Source organism: Athene cunicularia, assembly GCF_003259725.1.
Source record: "Athene cunicularia isolate RWA chromosome 5 unlocalized genomic scaffold, athCun1 chr5_part2, whole genome shotgun sequence".
Taxonomy (NCBI): Eukaryota; Metazoa; Chordata; class Aves; order Strigiformes; family Strigidae; genus Athene; species Athene cunicularia.
Window position 1 is genome coordinate 1,971,862 of NW_020799102.1, and position 18,992 is coordinate 1,990,853.

Sequence of the window (18,992 nt, forward strand, 5' to 3'; positions counted from 1 at the left end):
TCATCTCCAGGACTTCCTCCTGTTGGTGTTTCCCTTTCTCTTCATTTCCTCTGCTCTGAAGTTTCCACCTGGATATTTTGCTTCAGTATGCCGTGCTTTGTGATGGCTGGCCAGGTGATTTGGCAGTGCTGCTCACCAGATACTGTTCTTGTATTTAAAAAAATTGGCATTACTTCTAAATTATGCATCTGTTTAATGGTAAGTCAGTCTTTTAACGTGTTGGTGGTGACTTCGAAAGTGCATTTCTGTAAACTGCCCTTGTTAGTTTAAAAATCATTGGGCTTCCTGAGGGTGATGTCACAGATGTAACCGGTTTTTATTAGCTAGAAAGATTAACGTGAATCTCTGATGGTTCTCTAATGAATTTCTGTAAGACTGGCAGCTAAATCTCATGGAGGATCTAGCCCCTAGGAGATAGATTTGGATGTGTTTATAAGTGGGTACAAAAGCTTATCTGAATTCCATAAAAATATATTTATATGCAGGTAGAGCATTATACAAATTTAAGCTCAGATGCATGTTTCTGTCCTGACTCACAAGTGTGTATAATACATGCACACAACCCCAACAGGCGCCCAGCCTCGCGTCATCTTGTCAGTGGTGTGTACCGGCCACCTGCCCCCTTCTCCACCTTCTGACATCCCTGATGAATCTCCTCTTTTCACAGATGTGGACGAATGTGCCCTGGGGCTTGATGACTGCCACCCAGATGCTATTTGTCAAAACACCCCGAAGCTGTACAAGTGCATGTGCAAAGTGGGTTACACTGGTGAAGGGAAGAAATGTGAAGGTAAAGTGATGGAAGTGTTATGCTCTGCCTGTGTCAGCATGAGGTATTTCTAAGAAGATGAGGTCATTAAAAGTAATTATTTAGAATATGGAGGATGATTTTAAATCAAAATAGTCATTGTTTCTTCACTTGATTTACTTAGTGTCTACAAAATCAGAGGCAAAGATATTGTATGGCTTTTCACCTAGTAATATCATTTGGCCTGATAATTACTTTGTTGTTTAACCAGCAATCTTAAAAACTGAAGTAAAGCTACGTGGAAATCTCAGGGCATTTTGTCACTCTTTAGAAACGTTCAGCAAGTAGTGCATTAAGTATAGTCTTTTTGTAAGACAGTGATGATTTTGGACAGCAGTTGCTGCTCACATTTTCACAGTACCATCTCTAACTGTCTATAACACTTAAGCAAGCATCCATCATGTTGACTTTTGCTTTATTCCTTAGACATTGACGAATGTGATAATGACTTCAACGGAGGCTGTGTCCATGAGTGTTTCAACATTCCAGGAAATTACCGCTGCACTTGCTACGATGGTTTTATGTTGGCTCATGATGGCCACAACTGCCTGGGTAAGAAGTGTGTTGGTGAGCGCTGGGAGTGGTGATGCTGACATAACCCTTTAGCTGCATCCATAGGAAATACACGGCCATCTGCTGGGCCCAATCAGCTCAGCTGGAGAAGAATGTTACATACGGAACTAAGGAATTCCCGGTATATCAGTACCCCATACCATCCCAGTGTGGTTCTTTCCTCCTCTGTAAATGAGGAGGATAATTGTGCTAGTTTCTTTTAAGTGCTTTGTATTAAAATGTGTGAAGTGCCATCTGTTATTATGCTAAATGATTTTATGTAAAAGAACACGTGCTATCATTGTCTTTTCTGTTCCAAAGTTAGTTTAGGATCAGTTCTCAGGTGTGTTTCCAGGCTTAGAAATCTTCTCTCATATATCTATGTATGTATGAGCTTTTCACTCTTGCTGGCTGAGTGCTTCCTGACATGCAAGCTGTAAGGAAAGGACAATTAGGAGTGTGCAGTAGCTGTGTATGATAGAGACCGCTGAAGTACAGGGGATTAAGCCAAATGCTTGGGAGTTTCCCTGGGTAGTTAGTGTGAAGCAAAGTACAAAGCTCTGGAAATGTGTTCCATCCTGTCAACGCTCCCTTGACCCCGCATGCACACACTCTCATCCTTTTCTTAATATTTAAGACTTGTATAGTTTCCTTCTTTTTGTGTACCAGCAGGTGAAAATCTTTAAAAATGGGTAACAAGACCTTCTGGTTTTATTGTGATGGTATTCTTCAGCACACAGTGCAGCGGTGTACAGAAATGCATGAGTTGCCAGCCTGTTGGCAGTGTGGTATGCTGCTAGAGTTATTTCCCTGGGACAGAGCCTCATGTCGATGAAGCTGTCCTGTTTCCAGGACCTGCACTGGGTACCCTGTGTGGCTCTGTCCTGTGCTGTGCTACCTGTCCTATTCACTTTTTAAGAGATGACTTAGTTTTTCTCTTGTGCTGCACTGAGTGTGGGTGTGCCCAGGCAGGCTTCCATGCCCATGTCAGTCAGAAGGAAACTTGTTCTCACAGGATAATTTTAAGATTGGAGTTAGCACTGCTGGGGTATTTCCCACTCGTGTATAGCATATCAGGTCAGGAACCAGACCATCCCTAGACTGTATCTTCTGCTGGAACAAATCAGAAAAGCTCTGGAGTCTGCAGTGGGATTGTGTTGGATTTTGCCTGCTGGGAACTTGGCGTGTGCTCACAAGTTAACTCTGTTGCACTGTAAGTGGAGGAGTCTCTAAATTCCAAGTATTTCACTAAAGAAAGGAGGGAAGCAAAATGTCTGCTGATACTTTAAATTAACAGGGAGACCTTCCTATTTTTCTCCAGTCCATTTGTGTAAACACACAGTGGAGTTCAGCTGAGGTTACCATGAAGGGCTGACTGCATGAACACACTGCCTCTTGCAGTGCCACCAAAGGGTGGATTCTCTTTGTATGCAGTAGCCCCTCTAGAACATGCTTCAGCTGACTGTTGATCAGTAAGACCTAGACATAACTTAGACCAAAGTCTACCACCTGTCATGTTACTGGGAAGCTGCTCGATACTGCATGGCAGACTTTTTAAAATAAAATAAAACATCACTGATGTACAATGAAGTTTTTACCACCGACCTGCCAATTCTGAGATGTGATGTAAATGTTAAAATAAATATTTTGGCATGCAGCAAATTGGATCACATCTTTTCTTAATCTGTTTATTTACTTTGTTCAGCCAGGGTTGCCCTTCTCTCACCCTTAGTTTTGAAGATCTCGGCTGTGTGCCTGGGTTTAAGCCAAATAGACAATTACTTGTTGGAAAGAGATGATTTTTTTGAAAGCTTTCCAAGCTCTGTAAGGCACAAACATCTGCTGGAGTTCAAATCTGTAGTACTGAAAAGTCATGGTGGCTGTTTATTCATGATTGTTTTCATGTTCACATCACTCTAGAACTCTGAAATACTTTGCTTCTCTGTGATGGAGATGTCAGCCTCTCTTTTTGCTACAGCAGGTCATTCTTTTGCATCCGATTGGCTTACTCATTGCCTTCAGTGGAAAGTAAATCTGTCGTAATACTATGTTATGCTTCCTACTAAAAGCCTTTCTCTTTCTCCTGTTTCAGAAGACAGCTGTTTTATGCCAGAAATGCTACAATGTTAAATGAAAAGCATTGTACTATTAGCACGGGGACAATGAACAGAACAGGGAGCACACATGATCTTCCATATGAATTTGCAAATGAGACCAGTGCTTTGCCTCAGCAACGTTTTGTTCTGTTTTTTAAAGGACTGAGCGTTTTCACTTAGTGTTCAAATTGGCATTTCTGAAAATTAGGGTAGGAAAAATCTTTGCTGGCGGTGGTTACAAAAATCTGCATTTATTAAGGGATAAAATTCCAAAGATTTGGAGGTTGGGATGAAAATCCTGTTGCTCAGAGGTTTATCTGAAGTTTTTCTGTTCTGTTTTTCTTGGTTTTCTTGTGAGCAGAGCCTTTCTATATTCTCTGGTATTGTTGAAGCTCTGAATATTGGAAAAATCAACATAAAAACTGTTTCCAGAACTTTTGCTCTTGTCCTTGACTGCAGTCAGGCAACAGAAGAGGCAGCCTTGATGGTAAGTGGTGATGACCTAGAGTTGAGGGAGGAGAACAATAAATCAAACTGAGCCACGGAACAGATGTGCTGTGTGAATTCTAGCTAGAGTAAAAGTAAGGAGCAGGGGATAGGCTTGAAGCTAAATTTATTTTGAGGTTTGTACTTTTCTTGTTCCACCTTTGCTTCAGAGTGGGGAGCTGTGCTGGGTTTGTGTGTGTAGCAGGTGAGAAGGTTACAGCAGTGGTTCCTGTGAGAAGTTTCTCGAAGCTCCCCCAGCTCCAAATCGGACCCATCTCTGCACCAAGGCCAAGCCAATTAGCGATGGTGGCTGTGCCTCTGTGATAACGTATTTAAGAGGGAGGAGGAGTGGGAGTTGTGAGGAGGAGTTGTGAGGACAACTGTGTGAACACCGAGGTCAGTGGAAGGAAGGAAGGAAGGGGGGGAGGTGTGCTGGAGCAGAGCTCCCCTGTAGCTCAGGGTGGGATGGCAGGGCCACCCCCTGCCACCTGTGGGGGTCACTGGAAGAGCAGAGCCCCACGTGCAGCCTGTGGAGGACCCTGTGCTGTGGAGCTGTGCCTGAAGAAGGCTGGGACTCTGAGGGAAGAAGCCCCCGCTGTTGTAGTTTGGTGCTGGGAGGATGTCAACACATGGGAGGGACCCACGCCGGAGCAGCATGGGAAGTGCTACGGCCAGTGGGAAGGGCTCATGTCAGAGAAAGTTCATGGAGGGCTGTGTCCTGTGAGAAGAACCCCATGCTGGAGTAAGGGAAGAGTGAGTGTGAGGAGTCCTCCCTCTGAGGAGGAAGGAGCAGCAGAGGCAATGGTTGATAAACTGACCACAAGCCCCATTCCTTTCCCCCTGCGCTGCTGGGGGGAAGTAGGTAGAGAAATCAGAAGCAAAACTGAGCCCTGAAACAAGGGAGGGATGGGGGGAAGGTGTTTTTAAGATGAGATAATGCTTCTCACTGTTCTACTCTGTTAAGTGGTGTTCTTAGTGTTTGAATTAAATTGATATTTTTTTTCTCCTAATGAGTCTGTCTTTTGCCTGTGACCTTAATAGGGGAGTCATCCCTTCCTGTCCTTACCTCGATTCCAAAGCCTTTTGCTTTATTTTCTTCTTCCCATTCCTGAGGGGGGAGGAGTAAGCAAGCAGCTGCGTGATGCTTAGTTGCTCTCCAAGCTCAAACCACGACAGAAGCTTTCTGGAAAACCACCTTTTATAGCTTGGATGGGTTTGGAGCCAAAGTTGCATCCCATTGAGCAAGACAGAACCATGTGTGGATGCTCAACCTAGATGTACATGGTCTAAGCTGCTGAGCTGTTTTGAGGCTGCACTGAGAGTACGATCATGTAGGTAGAATGTGGAGCCCTGCTTCTGGCTCCACCAAGGTTACTCTGCCTTAGTTGTAGCCAGTAACTGTGGTTAGTTGGCCAGCATTTCTTGGGAGCCCTGTGACTGATTGGGCAAACTGTGAACAGGGGAGGAGCAACAGCAAAAATACACTTTCCCAAGGGTGATAGCACAACACCACCAGCTGGCTAGCCTGGGGTGTCTAAGCTGCCTGCGTGGTTACATGCCGAGTAGATGTCTGTCCATACCGCTTACTGAGCGGCTGCTGCCAATTTGAGCGTGTTGGTGTTAGTACAAAGCTGATTCTCTCTCTCTCTCTCTCTCTCTCTCTCTCTCAGATACAGATGAATGCATGTTCAACAACGGCGGTTGCCAGCATGTTTGTGTCAACACTGTGGGGAGCTACGAATGTCGCTGTAAGGAGGGGTTCTTTCTAAGTGATAACCAGCATACGTGCATCCACCGCTCAGAAGGTACTGGCTGCTTCTCTCTAGGCACCTAGCAGGAATTTTTGACAGAAGCTAACTGCAAAATCTCTAAAGCAGCTTCAAAAGTATTTTGAGGCTGAGTTTTTCAAAGCTGTGAAGGGTCTTGAAGTCCTTGCTCCTTTTAAAAGGAACTGTGTCAGAATCTTCTAAGTGACTTTGATGACTCTTTACATCCCTTTTACACCTTTGATCCCACCTGTATGTCTGCAGCGTTGTGCTTGTTAAAAAGGCTGTACTTGCAGTGTACTTCATGCTCTCTGGTGCAACTAAGCTGTGCCTTCATCCAGGGAATGGCAACAAATTGAAGGACAGTGAGTTCTGACCATTTCCACTGGCTCTAGTTACAGGGCAATACCTGCATTACTTTCAGGTACCTTTTAGATTCCCTGTACGGTGTTTAGGTTTCAGCTAAGAGATTTATTGTTTGTCAGCCCCAAAGGTATTCAAATCATATTCTTTGTTTTGAGTGAAACCTTTATAAAGCGACCCTGGGAGATCAGAGAGCCTTGGATATCTAATTAGACATCGGATTCAACAAAATTATTTTTGATGCCCCTAGGGAATACTTTAAAGTGGTTGTTCAGATCAGGGAGTTGTCCATTGAACTGTACGGTGAGTATCTTACTAAGAAGTATTTCAAGCTGCAAAGTTTCTTTAATCTATGGTTTATCGTTGGCATGACTATAAGAGGAATCTGAGCATGAATAAACAAATCTCACTTAAAAAATCCCCATAGTGAAGAGATCAACATTTGTAGACATATATGGCCATCCACGGAGTGCACTGAGGTGCCTGTCAGCTGACGTAGCTGAATTGATCTTTTGTTTGAATTAAGAAACTACTCTTAGCTTCTCTGGTACTGGGCTTGGTCTCATGGGAGTCTGCTGTTGTGTGGTGATTTCTCAGGCTGTTGCTCAGCTTGCCACGGCAGGAGCTGAGCCAGGAGTGGGGACAAGCAGGAAATCTACAGTGGTGGGGCACGGGATTTCCCTTCATGTTGCCTTGCTAGCGGTGATGTGTGTGTTTGTGTGTGCATGTGGATGATGAATATAAGGATGAAAATCAGTTGCTTGAACTCCTTCTCTTGTCTGATGCCAAGGGAGGAAAAACTTCCAACTCTTCTTATTCTTACTTGCTGCTGCTTGAGTACCGCTACTCTCCTGAACTAACAGCAGCAGCATTTCCTGTCATAAATATTTGTTCCCTAAATTGTACCTTTGGAATTCTACCTCTGTTTTCTTATTTTTAAAGATGCAGATAGTTTCTTTTAATTTGGGGGGGAAAAAAAGCACGTTTTTTGCATAATACCAAATTTCCATTTAATTTTGCCTTTTATTTTTTGAGAAAGAAAAGCAACTGGAAAAAAAGATGCATTTTTCCCTAAAAACTACTAAATAAAATATATCTTTATGGAAACCAATCTTAAGAAAAAAAACCTTTCTAGCTTTTGCCTGAAATGTTTTTTTTCTTCATACTAAAATACACAGGTGTTTGTTTTGTTTTCTTTAAAAGACATTTTTTTAGGTTACCATGCTGTGACTGTTTCCCTCCCACCTCCCACCCATTACTGTGAAGAAGTGTTCCATGGGATTCCCCACTTTTTTTTACCTTGGGTGGGCAGGTCTGTTGTAAGCCAAATCTCACTGCTTTATCTTTCCGCTCACTTTGTTCTCTGCTTTTCTGCTCATTGCTAGGTCTTCTGTTCTCTGCCTTGTGTATGCATCTCTCAGTGTATATAGTTTATTAGTTCTCTTTTGGGACCCCCTGCTTAGATCATCTATTCAGTTTTGCTTCTTACCTGTAATACAAGGGGGTATTTCCTTCCCTGTCTCCCAGCCCAGTTAAGAGAGTGCATACATTAATGCTTGAGACCTTCCTAGTGATCTGCAGTACTGGCCTTTACATACACAAAAAAACAGTGAACTGGAGTTGAGATAGCCCCAAGCCTCTCTATTTCTCCTGTTGTATTCCTCCTGATGACCAGTGTAACAGGGGAACCTGAGAGTCACCTGCCCTTCCAAGTCTATCTGCAGTTATCCTCTGGTTTCCTACTGTGACATGGCACTCAAGGCCAGGTAGCTGTTAGAGGAGAGTTTTATAATTAAAGTTGATTTTTCATCTGATGTGAGTGTTGGTCTGAAGCACAGGGGTGCTCTGAGAGGCTTGCTGGTTCTGCCTAGCTGCTGCTTAAACCACAGGAACTCAGAGTGCCTTGGGAAGTTGTTCACAATCCTATTTTTCTTCTTGTTTGTCTGCTCTGAATGAGCTCTTCTTCATCTATATGTGGGAGAATGGATTTATTTGGGAGGCTGTTAGAGTGGCTGGCAATGCACTGTTTTTGTGTTTAACTTGCTCTATATTGGAATACAAAAAATTGAAGGAAAACAGTTTTTCATGAGTAAATATGCACATCCTGTGGTTGCTACTGATGGCAAATCCCTTGCAGTATTTCAGAGTCATAGCTATCTACTGGTTGGGCTGAATCAATGGGAACGAATTGGACCTGGAAAATGAAAGCCACATTTGAAATCACTGAAAACCTTGGACACAGGGGATCATTTCTGCTATTGCTATTAGAGCCCTTCTGACTGGAGTGGCTCCAGTCTGAGTGGAGAACAGTGATAACTAGAAAGCTTTTTGGAAAATGTTGCCTTAACACAAGGGTGTAGAAAGCATGAAAAAAGGCCAAAGCATTCCTGGGATGTCCAGTGCTGCTGCTCCTTGCCATTTGGCTGTTAGAGGGTGCTCCTGAGAATCTCTGGTAGTTGTTTGTACAAGTGCATCCTCTCCCTCTGCCCTGTTGAGTGCCTTTTTGAATGTACCCTAAATGGAGCCTTAATATTCTTAACAGATTGGTGGTGGTGTCCCTACATCTTCTGTGTAAAAAAGACAAAGACTTAAACACAGATCATACATATAAGAGATTAATTTAACACGATCTGATAGGGAAATACTTTGCTGGCTTTTTGCCTGTGTCTTGCCAGTGACAGGAGTGTTCAGATCTCACTGGAGTTCCCTGGGTAACTTTGCGAAGGTCCAGTCATCAGAAAGGAATCATACGGCGTGGGGTCCGCTAGGCCAGGTGGGCACTGGATTCAGCTCCCTGGGCTGTAAGTGTGGCCATCAAGAGAGTCATCCATCCCGAGGCATCCGGGTGTCAGTAGGGCAGGGTCTTCTGCGGGAGAAGTTGTATGTCTGGGAAGCATGTGGTGGGATTTGATCAAAACTTGTTTGAGGTTTGGTTCTGGACCACAGTCTGCCATTGCAGCAGCTCTGGAACAGCGTGACCTGGGAGACTTTGTATCCTGGAAGGAGTTTGCAGTCACACAGCGTTTGTGGTTTTACAGACATTTCTTTAATACAGCCTTAGAAAATGGAGCTGAGAAGAAATTTCCTACCACCTTTGGAAACAAGCAGCTTCATGGTAAATGCTTGAACTTGTGGATGTATATAACTTCTGAGAAATGCTGTATTTTGGGTCAGCTAGATTTTGGTGGGTTTGGTCATGTACCTTGTTACACAGTGGATACTGTGTTATTAAAATATGCACTGGTATGGAAGTGCAGTTTTAGCTTTCTGTGGACACCTGACTGAAATCTGCTCACTCAAGATGGAGCAATCCCAAATTGAGCATTTAAACCATTTGTCTGATGTCAATGAACTTTACCAAAGTACCTGCTTGAACAGTTTCCCCTTTGGCAGCTCAATAGAAACAAAATAACTTTGTTAACAGAAACTAAACTGCTAATTCTCTTAATGCTTTTTAACGCCTCTGGGCTAACAGACAGAATCATATTGCACGCTTAAGAACAGAAATGTCACGAAAACACAAGAGTTAATGAGGCTAATTTGTGGGCTCATAGGTTGTCTCCTTCCTTGACTGACAGCACAATAACGGCTGATAGCTTTCATGTGGGCTCCTTGGGCTGTGGCTGTGTACTGCAGGATTTGAAGTGTCATTGTCTTGTTAGACTTCTACTGAGTCCTCACTGTGGGAAAGGCATCAAAAAGCCAGTAGAGCAGAATAATCTAGGCTCTGCAATATCCATTCTTTTGTTGCTTAAAGCTGCCTTAATAGAGAAAGAGTACTGTAGCTTGTGCTTCAGATGGCAAGAATAGTTGTGTGCAGAGCAAGGACCTAATTGAAGTGTAGCGGAATAATTGTGACGAGCTGATCTCTGCTTGCCAATACAGGGGTTTTGTTTCATTTAGTAATAAGTCTGCAAAAAGGTCTGCGTAAGTTTAAAAAATATGTAGGGTGTGGAATTGTTCACACAATCCCTTTCTAGCAGCATGGCCACCTTTTTCATTCTCTCGCTGATTGTGCATCTGCTCAGCTCAGTAGAAGTTTACTGAGGTAATGTGGGATAAGCCCTTGCAGCCAAAGTATGCTCCACTGACTCTTCTGAAATGAAGCGTTCTCACCAAGCAAAAAAGAGAATTTTGGTGTAAAATGTCTTATACAAGCCAGATGCACCAAGGCAGAGAATTTGATGGCAAAGGTGTGTTCTCTATATACCTGAGAGCACTCAGTTGTCTTCTCTCCCAGTTTGGTAGCACTACAGAACCCTTCAGCAAAAAAAACTGTGGTGTACTGTTAGAAGAAAAACTATTCCTTTAATTTGGTCAAATGATACTGTGTGATAACTTAGCCAGCTGCTATGTAGTTTTAAGTTGTGCATGTATGGGGCAAAGTGAAAGAAGTTTTTACAATAATTCTAGGAAAAACTCATCCCTGTTTAATTGACTTAAACTTTTTTCAAAGGCCAGACAAGACACCCTGGCACTTATTGAGTGCTAGAGCATGAACAAGTTGTAACTGTCAGAGACAAAAATGACAGGATGTTTTTAGGAGGTGCACCAGAAGGAAGAAAGTCACTAGTGTCCCATTGCTTTTTCATTAGGTTAAAGCAGTCACTGGCACTACTTTCTGTCTAGTTGGCAAGGTGTGTAGATATACAGAACACTGTGATAATCCCCAGTGGGCTTATATTGGGAGGTATTTACTGAAATCAGAAAAAAAAAAACAAACAACCAAATCCCAACAAAATAGTTAACAAAAAAAGAGTTGACATACAGCGTATGTACAATCTGCATGTCTGCTTGGTCACTACCTGTCACTGCTGAGGTAGGTTATGTCTTTAGGAATCTGCTTTGGAGACCGGTAATTGAAATAGGGATGACTCGTCTGACAGCCTAGGCATTCTTGTGTCTGGTGGCTGCTCTTTTAAGCAGAGAAATAACCACTTTAGGCTTTGATTTTTGGCAGGTATCAGCCACCTTGCAATTTTTATAAAAGGAATGAAGGATTTTTATAAACACTGGTATAAAGTGAGAGCACTGGGTGAGAAGGCAGATGCTATACAAATCTAGGGATGTTGCTTGTTGACCTTGCAGTCAAAGAACATGGGCACAGAAAAGATCACAGATGGAGAAACTGTGGGGCCAGTGACTTTGCGGGATTGGAGTTTCTGCCTTTTCTGTCTGTAATCTTATCCTTTTTGTCCTAACTCTGTAGAGTCTTGCCAGAAGTAGCAGGCTGTTGTCTGTGTGTGTGTGTTGAACTGACATTATTTGACTGTTGCCTGCACGCAGCGATGCTGAGGATGCTGATGTTCTTGCACTTGCCCTGTTTTGCAGAAGGCATGAGCTGCATGAATAAAGATCATGGCTGTGCCCACATCTGCAGAGAAATGCCCAAAGGAGGAGTTGCCTGTGAATGCCGACCAGGATTTGAACTGTCCAAGAACCAGAGGAGCTGCATTTGTATGCAACATTCTGCGTATGCTTATGGTTTGGCAAAGTGAACAAATAGTGTTCTGTTTGCAGTGATATGGGCTTTGGTATGTTATAGCTAAACTGGGATGACACAGCTAAATTGTGAGCATTTGAATTAAACTAGAATCCATGGCTTTGCTGGACACTATCACACCACTCTATTGGTTGCTACAGCATCTGTAGTTTGGGAGTTGTGCCATCATTCGTAATGATGGTAAGTTCAGCTCTGCAGTGTTCCAGTCTCAAGAGCTCTTCAGGAAAGAGGCATGTTTGGAAAGTGTACTGGATGGTCAAATGGAAGCAGAATTGCACACTGTCTTTCAGAGAAGCTGGAAGTACCTGTGAGATGTAACATTTTTTTTCTTCCTAGTAACATGTAATCATGGAAATGGTGGCTGTCAACATATATGTGATGATGCTGATAACGGGCCTATTTGTGGATGTCACCCCAAGTACATCATGCACGTGGATGGGAAAACCTGCCTGGGTCAGTATACAGTGGAGGGAAGTAGTTTTCTGGTGATGACTAACTCAAAGTGGTGTGGCATTGCTGTGTGTGTGCATGATTAATGCTCCTCATGATAGTGTGGCTAGAAAGTGTCAAGGAATCCAAAACTAAGAAACCTGCTAGCCCATGAGTGAGTTGGTTGGGTCCAGGCAGCCTGTGCCTCTCTTTATAACTAGGTATCTTACACTATTGTAGCCTGTAATTATCACTGGTCCCTCTGAAGCACAAGGCCTGTCACTAACCAAAGAAGATTCCCTTCCCTCTAGGATATTTTAGGTTCAGTTTCTTGTATAGCATGAGCCAGAGAGTGTAACCAAGCAGTATGTCTGTTAAAAGAAACTGAATTGAACTCTGTATTCAATTAATGTACGGTTTTTGCAAGGCAGTTATTCACTAAAGAAAGCACTTAAGATTTATAAACTATTCCAGTCTCTGGAAGAGTTTGTTGTTTGTTGATTGAAATCAAATGCTCAGGCATAATGGCCAGTCCTTGTATTAGTCCATGATAGATGATGACAGTGTGCTCTTAACAAAACAGTTCAGTTAGTTCTTTCATCTGGTTGCTGTTCACTACATCTGTAGCACATCTTCTGTTTTGTTAAGCATACTGAAGCAAACATGAGTTGTAAGGAAGCAAAGTATTCTCATGGTTTTGACTGAAGGGTCTTCATGATTTTCATTATTACTTTTTTAAAAAAAAATACTTCTACCTAGTCAGTTCTGACTGTCTGGTAATTCAGCATGCGATGAAGCTGTTTGCATGTGTGTACGTATTTGATATCAAACGAGGCTTCTAGTCAGGGCGCGTTTACTCATTTTCTTTTTTCGTCTTCCTTACAGAGAGGGAAGAGGCTGCTGTTGAAATTTCAGAGGGAAATACTACAGCAGGAGCTGATGTGGACAAGAGGGTGAAGCGACGGTTGCTTATGGGTAAAAGTGCTTATCCAGAATAATTATGCTGTTTGCGGAAACCTTTTAGATTAAGGAATTGTTTGGGGTTTTTATTTATTGTAACCATCATAGCTCTGGACTGAATTCTGCTTGAGATGCTCTGCTTCCTTATAAGGACATAATATTATTCCATAATGTATAAAAAACTGTGTACATTGTTTGTGGCAGTAGGAGGTGTCAGGAACTTGCCCCTGAAGTAGTGTATGTTTCCATGGTTCTAATTCATCATGGGAATGCAGTAGAATCCCTTCTGTGCTACAGTTTTAACCAAAGTGATCGTAGAGGAAGCAGTGTTTTACCTGCTGCTTTTCAACTGAAAGTATACTTCTGTGTGGAAGAGAATTGGGCCCAGTGGTGGATTGCATTGAGAAGGATATGTTAGGGTACAAGGCCATCTTATTCTTCCTGGAGGTGTTCACATCTGGCCCAAAGTGCCAGCTGCTGAGGCTGTCACTACTGGGAAGGCACTGTCAAGAGAAACAGTCACTGTGGTCTCAGGGCAGCTGGGTCAGTGGATGTCCACCTCTCAAGAGCCCTTAGTCCAGGCAGTCAGGGTGATTTACTGTGCTTATTGGCATTTGCCACAGAAGTGGCATGAAGCGTGAAGGCTGCAGAATAAACCGCCAAAACCTAGCTCTGAGCTCCTGAATCCATATTTAGACATCTAAATAAATAGCCTCATTTACAAAAAAAATGGCACTTATGAGGAAGGAAGAGGCACTCTCTCTTCACATGGAGATTGGACACAGCCTCCAAATATTGAATGTGCGATGAGAGCCTGGGAGGTGATAAACCAGTCAAGGTCTCAAAGCTTGGGAGTAAGTAGCATATGCTTGATGCTGCAGAAAGCTAAGAGACAGAGGCAGAAAGAGAGGATTTCAAAAAGCAGACATAGAAAATGATCTTTGCTGCTCTCTGAATCAATATGTGCTGCATAAAATCGCATTTTCCCAGTCAGTGAAAAGGTTGTTTGACAGGTGGTTACACTGACTACAAGGGGATGATGTCAAATAGTAAATTATTTCCATTTAGTTGGATGTGAAGAACCGTGTTTTAGGGGTGTTTGCTATAAAGGTTTGTTGAGATTTAGACATAGTTTTCATAGGGAGAAGTTAGAGGAACATTAGGTCGAGATGGCATCTGGGCTACAGGCCTGAAGGGCAGTTCAGTGTGAGTGTAATCCACCATGACTGGGAGCACAGGCAGCATGTGAAGGCGTGTAGGGAGGGGTTTAAGAAAACTGGTTTAGTAGTGCTGAGTGTAACCGGGTGTCTGAGCATTGATGGGAAGTGTCAGAGGATCAGCCAGGATTGAGTGTGGGCATAAGGAGACAGACTGACAGGAACAGATTCATCATCAAGGAGGAGGGATTTGTGTATCCAGAGCCAACATCTTTGTAGAGTCTCTGCAGAAAAACTGGACATAGCTGAGGCAGGGATTTTGCCAACACATGTATTTGCTAGTTGCTCATGTATACTAGACTAAATGTGGTTGAAGAGCAGTGTGCTTGGAACCGTGCCTTGTATCACATGATGTTTCTTGTTATCATTATAATATCCCTGAGCAAACTTCAGCTGTATCTTTTTGGCTAGAAACATGTGCAGTAAATAATGGTGGCTGTGATCGTACCTGTAAAGATACATCGACTGGAGTTCACTGCAGCTGTCCTGTTGGATTTACGCTCCAGTTTGATGGGAAGACATGTAAAGGTGAGTTTATACTAGTGGACACGTGCGTACCAACACCTTGCTGTAAGGTATTCCTCTGCGGATGAAGGTAATCCAGTGTCCAGAGGAAAGCCAGTAATATGATCTAAGAAAGGACTTCAGCCAGGGGTAGATGCACATTTTCTATTGCATCAGGTGCATCATGTGCAGAGAATCTCTGCTGCTCTGCCCTCCCCCTCACACTCCTGCCAGGATGGCCTCATTTTTCAGAGGTGAGGTTTGGTAGGAGGTGATACAGGTCTGTGGTAAAGTAGAGGTCAGTACTGGCAGGGGTAGGCATGTAGGCTCTTACAGGCATACGGTCCAGTAGTCTGCCCTTTTACTCACAGTCAGCTGGGCATTAAAGCAGTTTGTAAGTAAGTATCAGTGTGTAAACAGGATTATGTGAAGACAATTACTTATACTGGTCCAAGCAGCTCTAATGAGAGTACTGGAAAGGAGCAAAGGGACATTTGTGTTGTATATTAGAATGCATTTTCCAGTAATAGATGTTAAAGCTGTTCTGCTAGGCAAAAATGATGGAATCCTCATGCCTGAGTCAATTAATATTAGATAAAGAACTTGTTCTAATATTGGCATGAAAAAGACAGGGTAGCTCAGGAAGTCTCCTCTGTCTGAGATTTCTGCAGGACTTAGGAAGAGGAAATGGAGAGAATGTTTAAAAAGCTGTTAGAGAGCATTTAAGTCAAAGTGTTTCCAAACAGAACTCAGGGAAATGGTCTTTTGTGAATACATGTAACCAAATGTAACCGTTCGATACATTAAATGAAAGCAAATAACACTGTCACGGGACTGAATGGGACAGATCATTTTTAAGAGCTGGAACTGATCTTCCTTAAAATTTGTGATAGTCTTCACTAGATTTTGTTTCTGGGCTTCTCTAACCAATTGGACGTGACTGTTTTCTGGATCCGGCAGTGGAAGTATGTCAAACGTACTGTGTTCATTTGCTGAAGCACTTCTTTCGTTACAGATATCGATGAATGCCAGTCCAATAACGGAGGCTGTGATCATTTCTGTAAAAACACTGTTGGCAGTTTTGATTGCAGCTGCAGAAAAGGGTTTAAATTATTAACAGATGAGAAGTCTTGTCAAGGTATGTGCACTAGAGAGGCAATAGAAGTAGAACAAATCAGCGTGGCTTGGACATCTACTACAATGATGAAGTGATAATGGACTCCAGAATAATTTCCATGCCTCAGTTTTGTGTTTGGTTTTTTGTTTTTTGTTTTTTTTTTTTTTTTTTCTTTCTTTCTGTAACAGCTGTTGAGTTAACATGGTCAGCTTGATACTATTGTAGAAAGTATGTTTAACAGCACAGGGAACTGTTACTGGAAGTGACAGAGATAGCATCATATTAAAAAGCTCCTTATGAGGATAATGCCTCCCCCTGCCTTCTATTAATGATCTTAAAAATTATTTACAGGGAAAAATACACAATATCTCTCTGTCTGTCTTACTGACTACTTCACCATCGCAGTGAAATTATTTTTTCTTGATGGGATATTTAGATGCTATGAGTTCATTATTTAAAGGAAAAAAGATATAACGTGATTTATGAAATTACTGGCCTGTAGACAGGCTGAAATCACTGTTCCCTAAAACATCATAAAGCATTTGATTTTTAGGATGACATGGATTTCTGCTGTGAGACTTACAAAACATATTTGTTTTTCTGTATAATGATTTGTACGTACAGAGTTAGCAGTCCTGATTAAGCTGCTTAAATCCATTAAAATGTAAATAGCAAAATGGTCTGTGGTTTTTGAAAAGCTACAATTTGAAACAATATAAAGCCGATCAACCAATTGGGAAGGTGAATAATTCAATTTCTTAGACAACCATCTGACAGTAATCATGAATTAAAGCTGAAATGACCAAGAGAAAATAGTTTTCACCTGGGTTTTTGGTGTATTCTTATCCTTTTTAAACCAAAGAACAACAACTGTTTATATGGAACAAACTTACTGTAAAAACACAAGATTTCCAAGATAATACATGGTTTTTCTTAGTGGAATCTGTTTATGAATGTGTTTTTCTTAATGGAATCTGTTTATGAATGTGTTTTAAAAACTTGTATCTCCCCTTTGTTTCTGTCACTTCTGTTACTTTCCTTAGATTGTTTCAAAAGTGATATCTTGAAGCATGCCCAAGCCCAAGAAAAAAGAATGATGTAATGTGTCCGTGATGTTCATGTGAATTTCTTTGTATCTTGTAACATTCTTACATGGCATGCATAATGTACTAGCACAGAAGTTTTAGGTGCTTTTTGTGGTATAATAAATATTCAGGCCTCAGAAAGTGATGGGAATCTTACCATGTTACCATTCAGTTCACTGAGATCATGATTAGGCTGTTATGCTAACTGTGCTTTTACAAAGAAGATGTGTGCAAAGTGATTGTAATGCCAAGGAAAAGTTTCACTGGAGAAAATGAGGATCTCAGAAGCTTTCAGAGATAGACATTGAAGGCCAAATGTACGGTATAATAGATAAGTGGAAAAATTCAGCGAATTATTCCAGTCATCTGTCTTCAGGCATATCTCATAGAACATGGTGATTTTCAGCACATTTAAGTCAGGCACTGCATATTCATATAGAGTTAAAAATGTGGCCTTTGCTTTCATTTATGGGGAAAAATCAAAGGCAATCCTTTCTTTTATAAATCTATTTCTGCAGACCTTATGTGGACTTTTAACTAAAAGAGTTCTGACAGCATTTTTTTTCTTGTATAGAAGAGAAATAATTTATTTTCAACACAGTTGTTCTAAGTGTAGCATCAGTTTTTATGTTTGCCAAGAAAGAGCTTGCTTGGCAAACTGATTGTTCTTTTTAAAAGTTGTCATTTCATTATGTTATGTTATTTTCTTTAAAAGAATTTGCTTAGTTTACATAAATCTGCACATCTCTGCGTCCAACTTTGTTAGCTCATCCGTGCTCCCTTGTCAGGCTGAAAGATATTGATGTATCCCTTTAAAACTTGCAGACATTGATGAATGCTCATTTGAACGGACATGCGACCACACGTGCATCAATCATCCAGGCACCTTTGAGTGTACTTGTAACAAAGGATACGCTCTCTATGGCTTCACACATTGTGGAGGTGAGTTATAAAAAGATACTACAGGCCATGCTGGTAGTGTTGCCACAGGTCTGATTAGTGTCTGTGCAAGACACAAGCCTATGTATATGCAGTAGGCTTACAGAGTAAATGTTACTCTTTGCCATGGACAGGAGACATAGCAAATGTAGAAGTTAATCCTGCTTTTTTCTTTCTGTCTTTGTTCAAATGATTTTTCCCTTCCCACCCTGCATCCAGAAAGCACTTGTGACTGTTAGAACAAACCAATGCATTTTGCACGGGGATATGAAAGCCATAATATGATACAATTTTCATATGTAGAAGTCTGATTGACTTCAATGAAAAGTCAGTGGAATGGGACTTAAAGAACAGGAAGCTCTGCGTGACTTAGAAAACTACGGTTTTGCAGATTGCCCTTGTGCATATGTCAGATCCTCATGTGATGTAGATTGGAACTGATCTACACTGTAGATTGTACTGATTTACTGATTTTTGGCCAAGATTAATACTCTTAAATCTTTTATGTCTTTCCTACAAGAAAAGTTCAAGGAAAGAGAAAGATAGAAAGATGTTCACAGAACCATAATGTGTGTCGAATGTGAATATTTCTGTGACAAATTCCCAGAATTAACATGAGAAGATGTGAATAGCTGGATGCTAAATGGAATTAAATGTGTTTTACATAAGCTCTAGGCAAGAGCTTACTGACTCCATTTGCTTGCTTAATTCTGAATAAGACCTATTTATTTCTGAGGCAGAATGAGTACACCTGAACTTGAAGATAACAGTACTGAGATCTCGGCATGCCTGATCTCTTCTAACCTCTCCCTCTAGAAAGTCTGCAAAGAAGATTATAGGGCTACAACATCGCTGTGTTTTATCCTGATGAACAGGGTCTGGATGAGGAGTAATACTACTCATGTGTTCTATTTGCTAAAAGAAGTCTGTTCTCATGAATTCCCTTGCATTAATCCCATTTCTTTTGGCCACCAATGAGGGAAAGGAACTGTAATTTTTCTGTTGGGTGCTAACTGGCCTCTTCATATCATACTGCTGTGCAGATGATGTTAATCCTTGTACCATAGTAAGTCCTTCATTTACTGGCAATCACAGGCTGTGTCAAAGCTGGTAGAGTTACTGAGTATACACCTTCTGACCTATATGGAAGAAGTTAGTAAGTGCTGG

The 18,992-nt window shown here is 41.7% G+C and overlaps 1 protein-coding gene across 2 annotated transcripts in view; it reads left to right on the forward strand.

The window, feature by feature from the left end:
• The window catches only part of SCUBE2 (signal peptide, CUB domain and EGF like domain containing 2), a 41,496-nt gene continuing 22,504 nt past the window's right edge, over window positions 1–18,992 (forward strand). For both annotated transcript variants that reach the window (XM_026850617.1, XM_026850618.1), the window contains exons 1-10: window positions 1–198; window positions 668–790; window positions 1,235–1,360; window positions 5,613–5,747; window positions 11,403–11,528; window positions 11,911–12,027; window positions 12,889–12,978; window positions 14,592–14,708; window positions 15,700–15,822; window positions 17,712–17,828. In XM_026850617.1, the coding sequence (XP_026706418.1) occupies window positions 183–198; window positions 668–790; window positions 1,235–1,360; window positions 5,613–5,747; window positions 11,403–11,528; window positions 11,911–12,027; window positions 12,889–12,978; window positions 14,592–14,708; window positions 15,700–15,822; window positions 17,712–17,828 (1,090 nt within the window). In that variant the 5' untranslated portion in view covers window positions 1–182. The remainder of the gene's footprint in view (window positions 199–667; window positions 791–1,234; window positions 1,361–5,612; window positions 5,748–11,402; window positions 11,529–11,910; window positions 12,028–12,888; window positions 12,979–14,591; window positions 14,709–15,699; window positions 15,823–17,711; window positions 17,829–18,992) is intronic.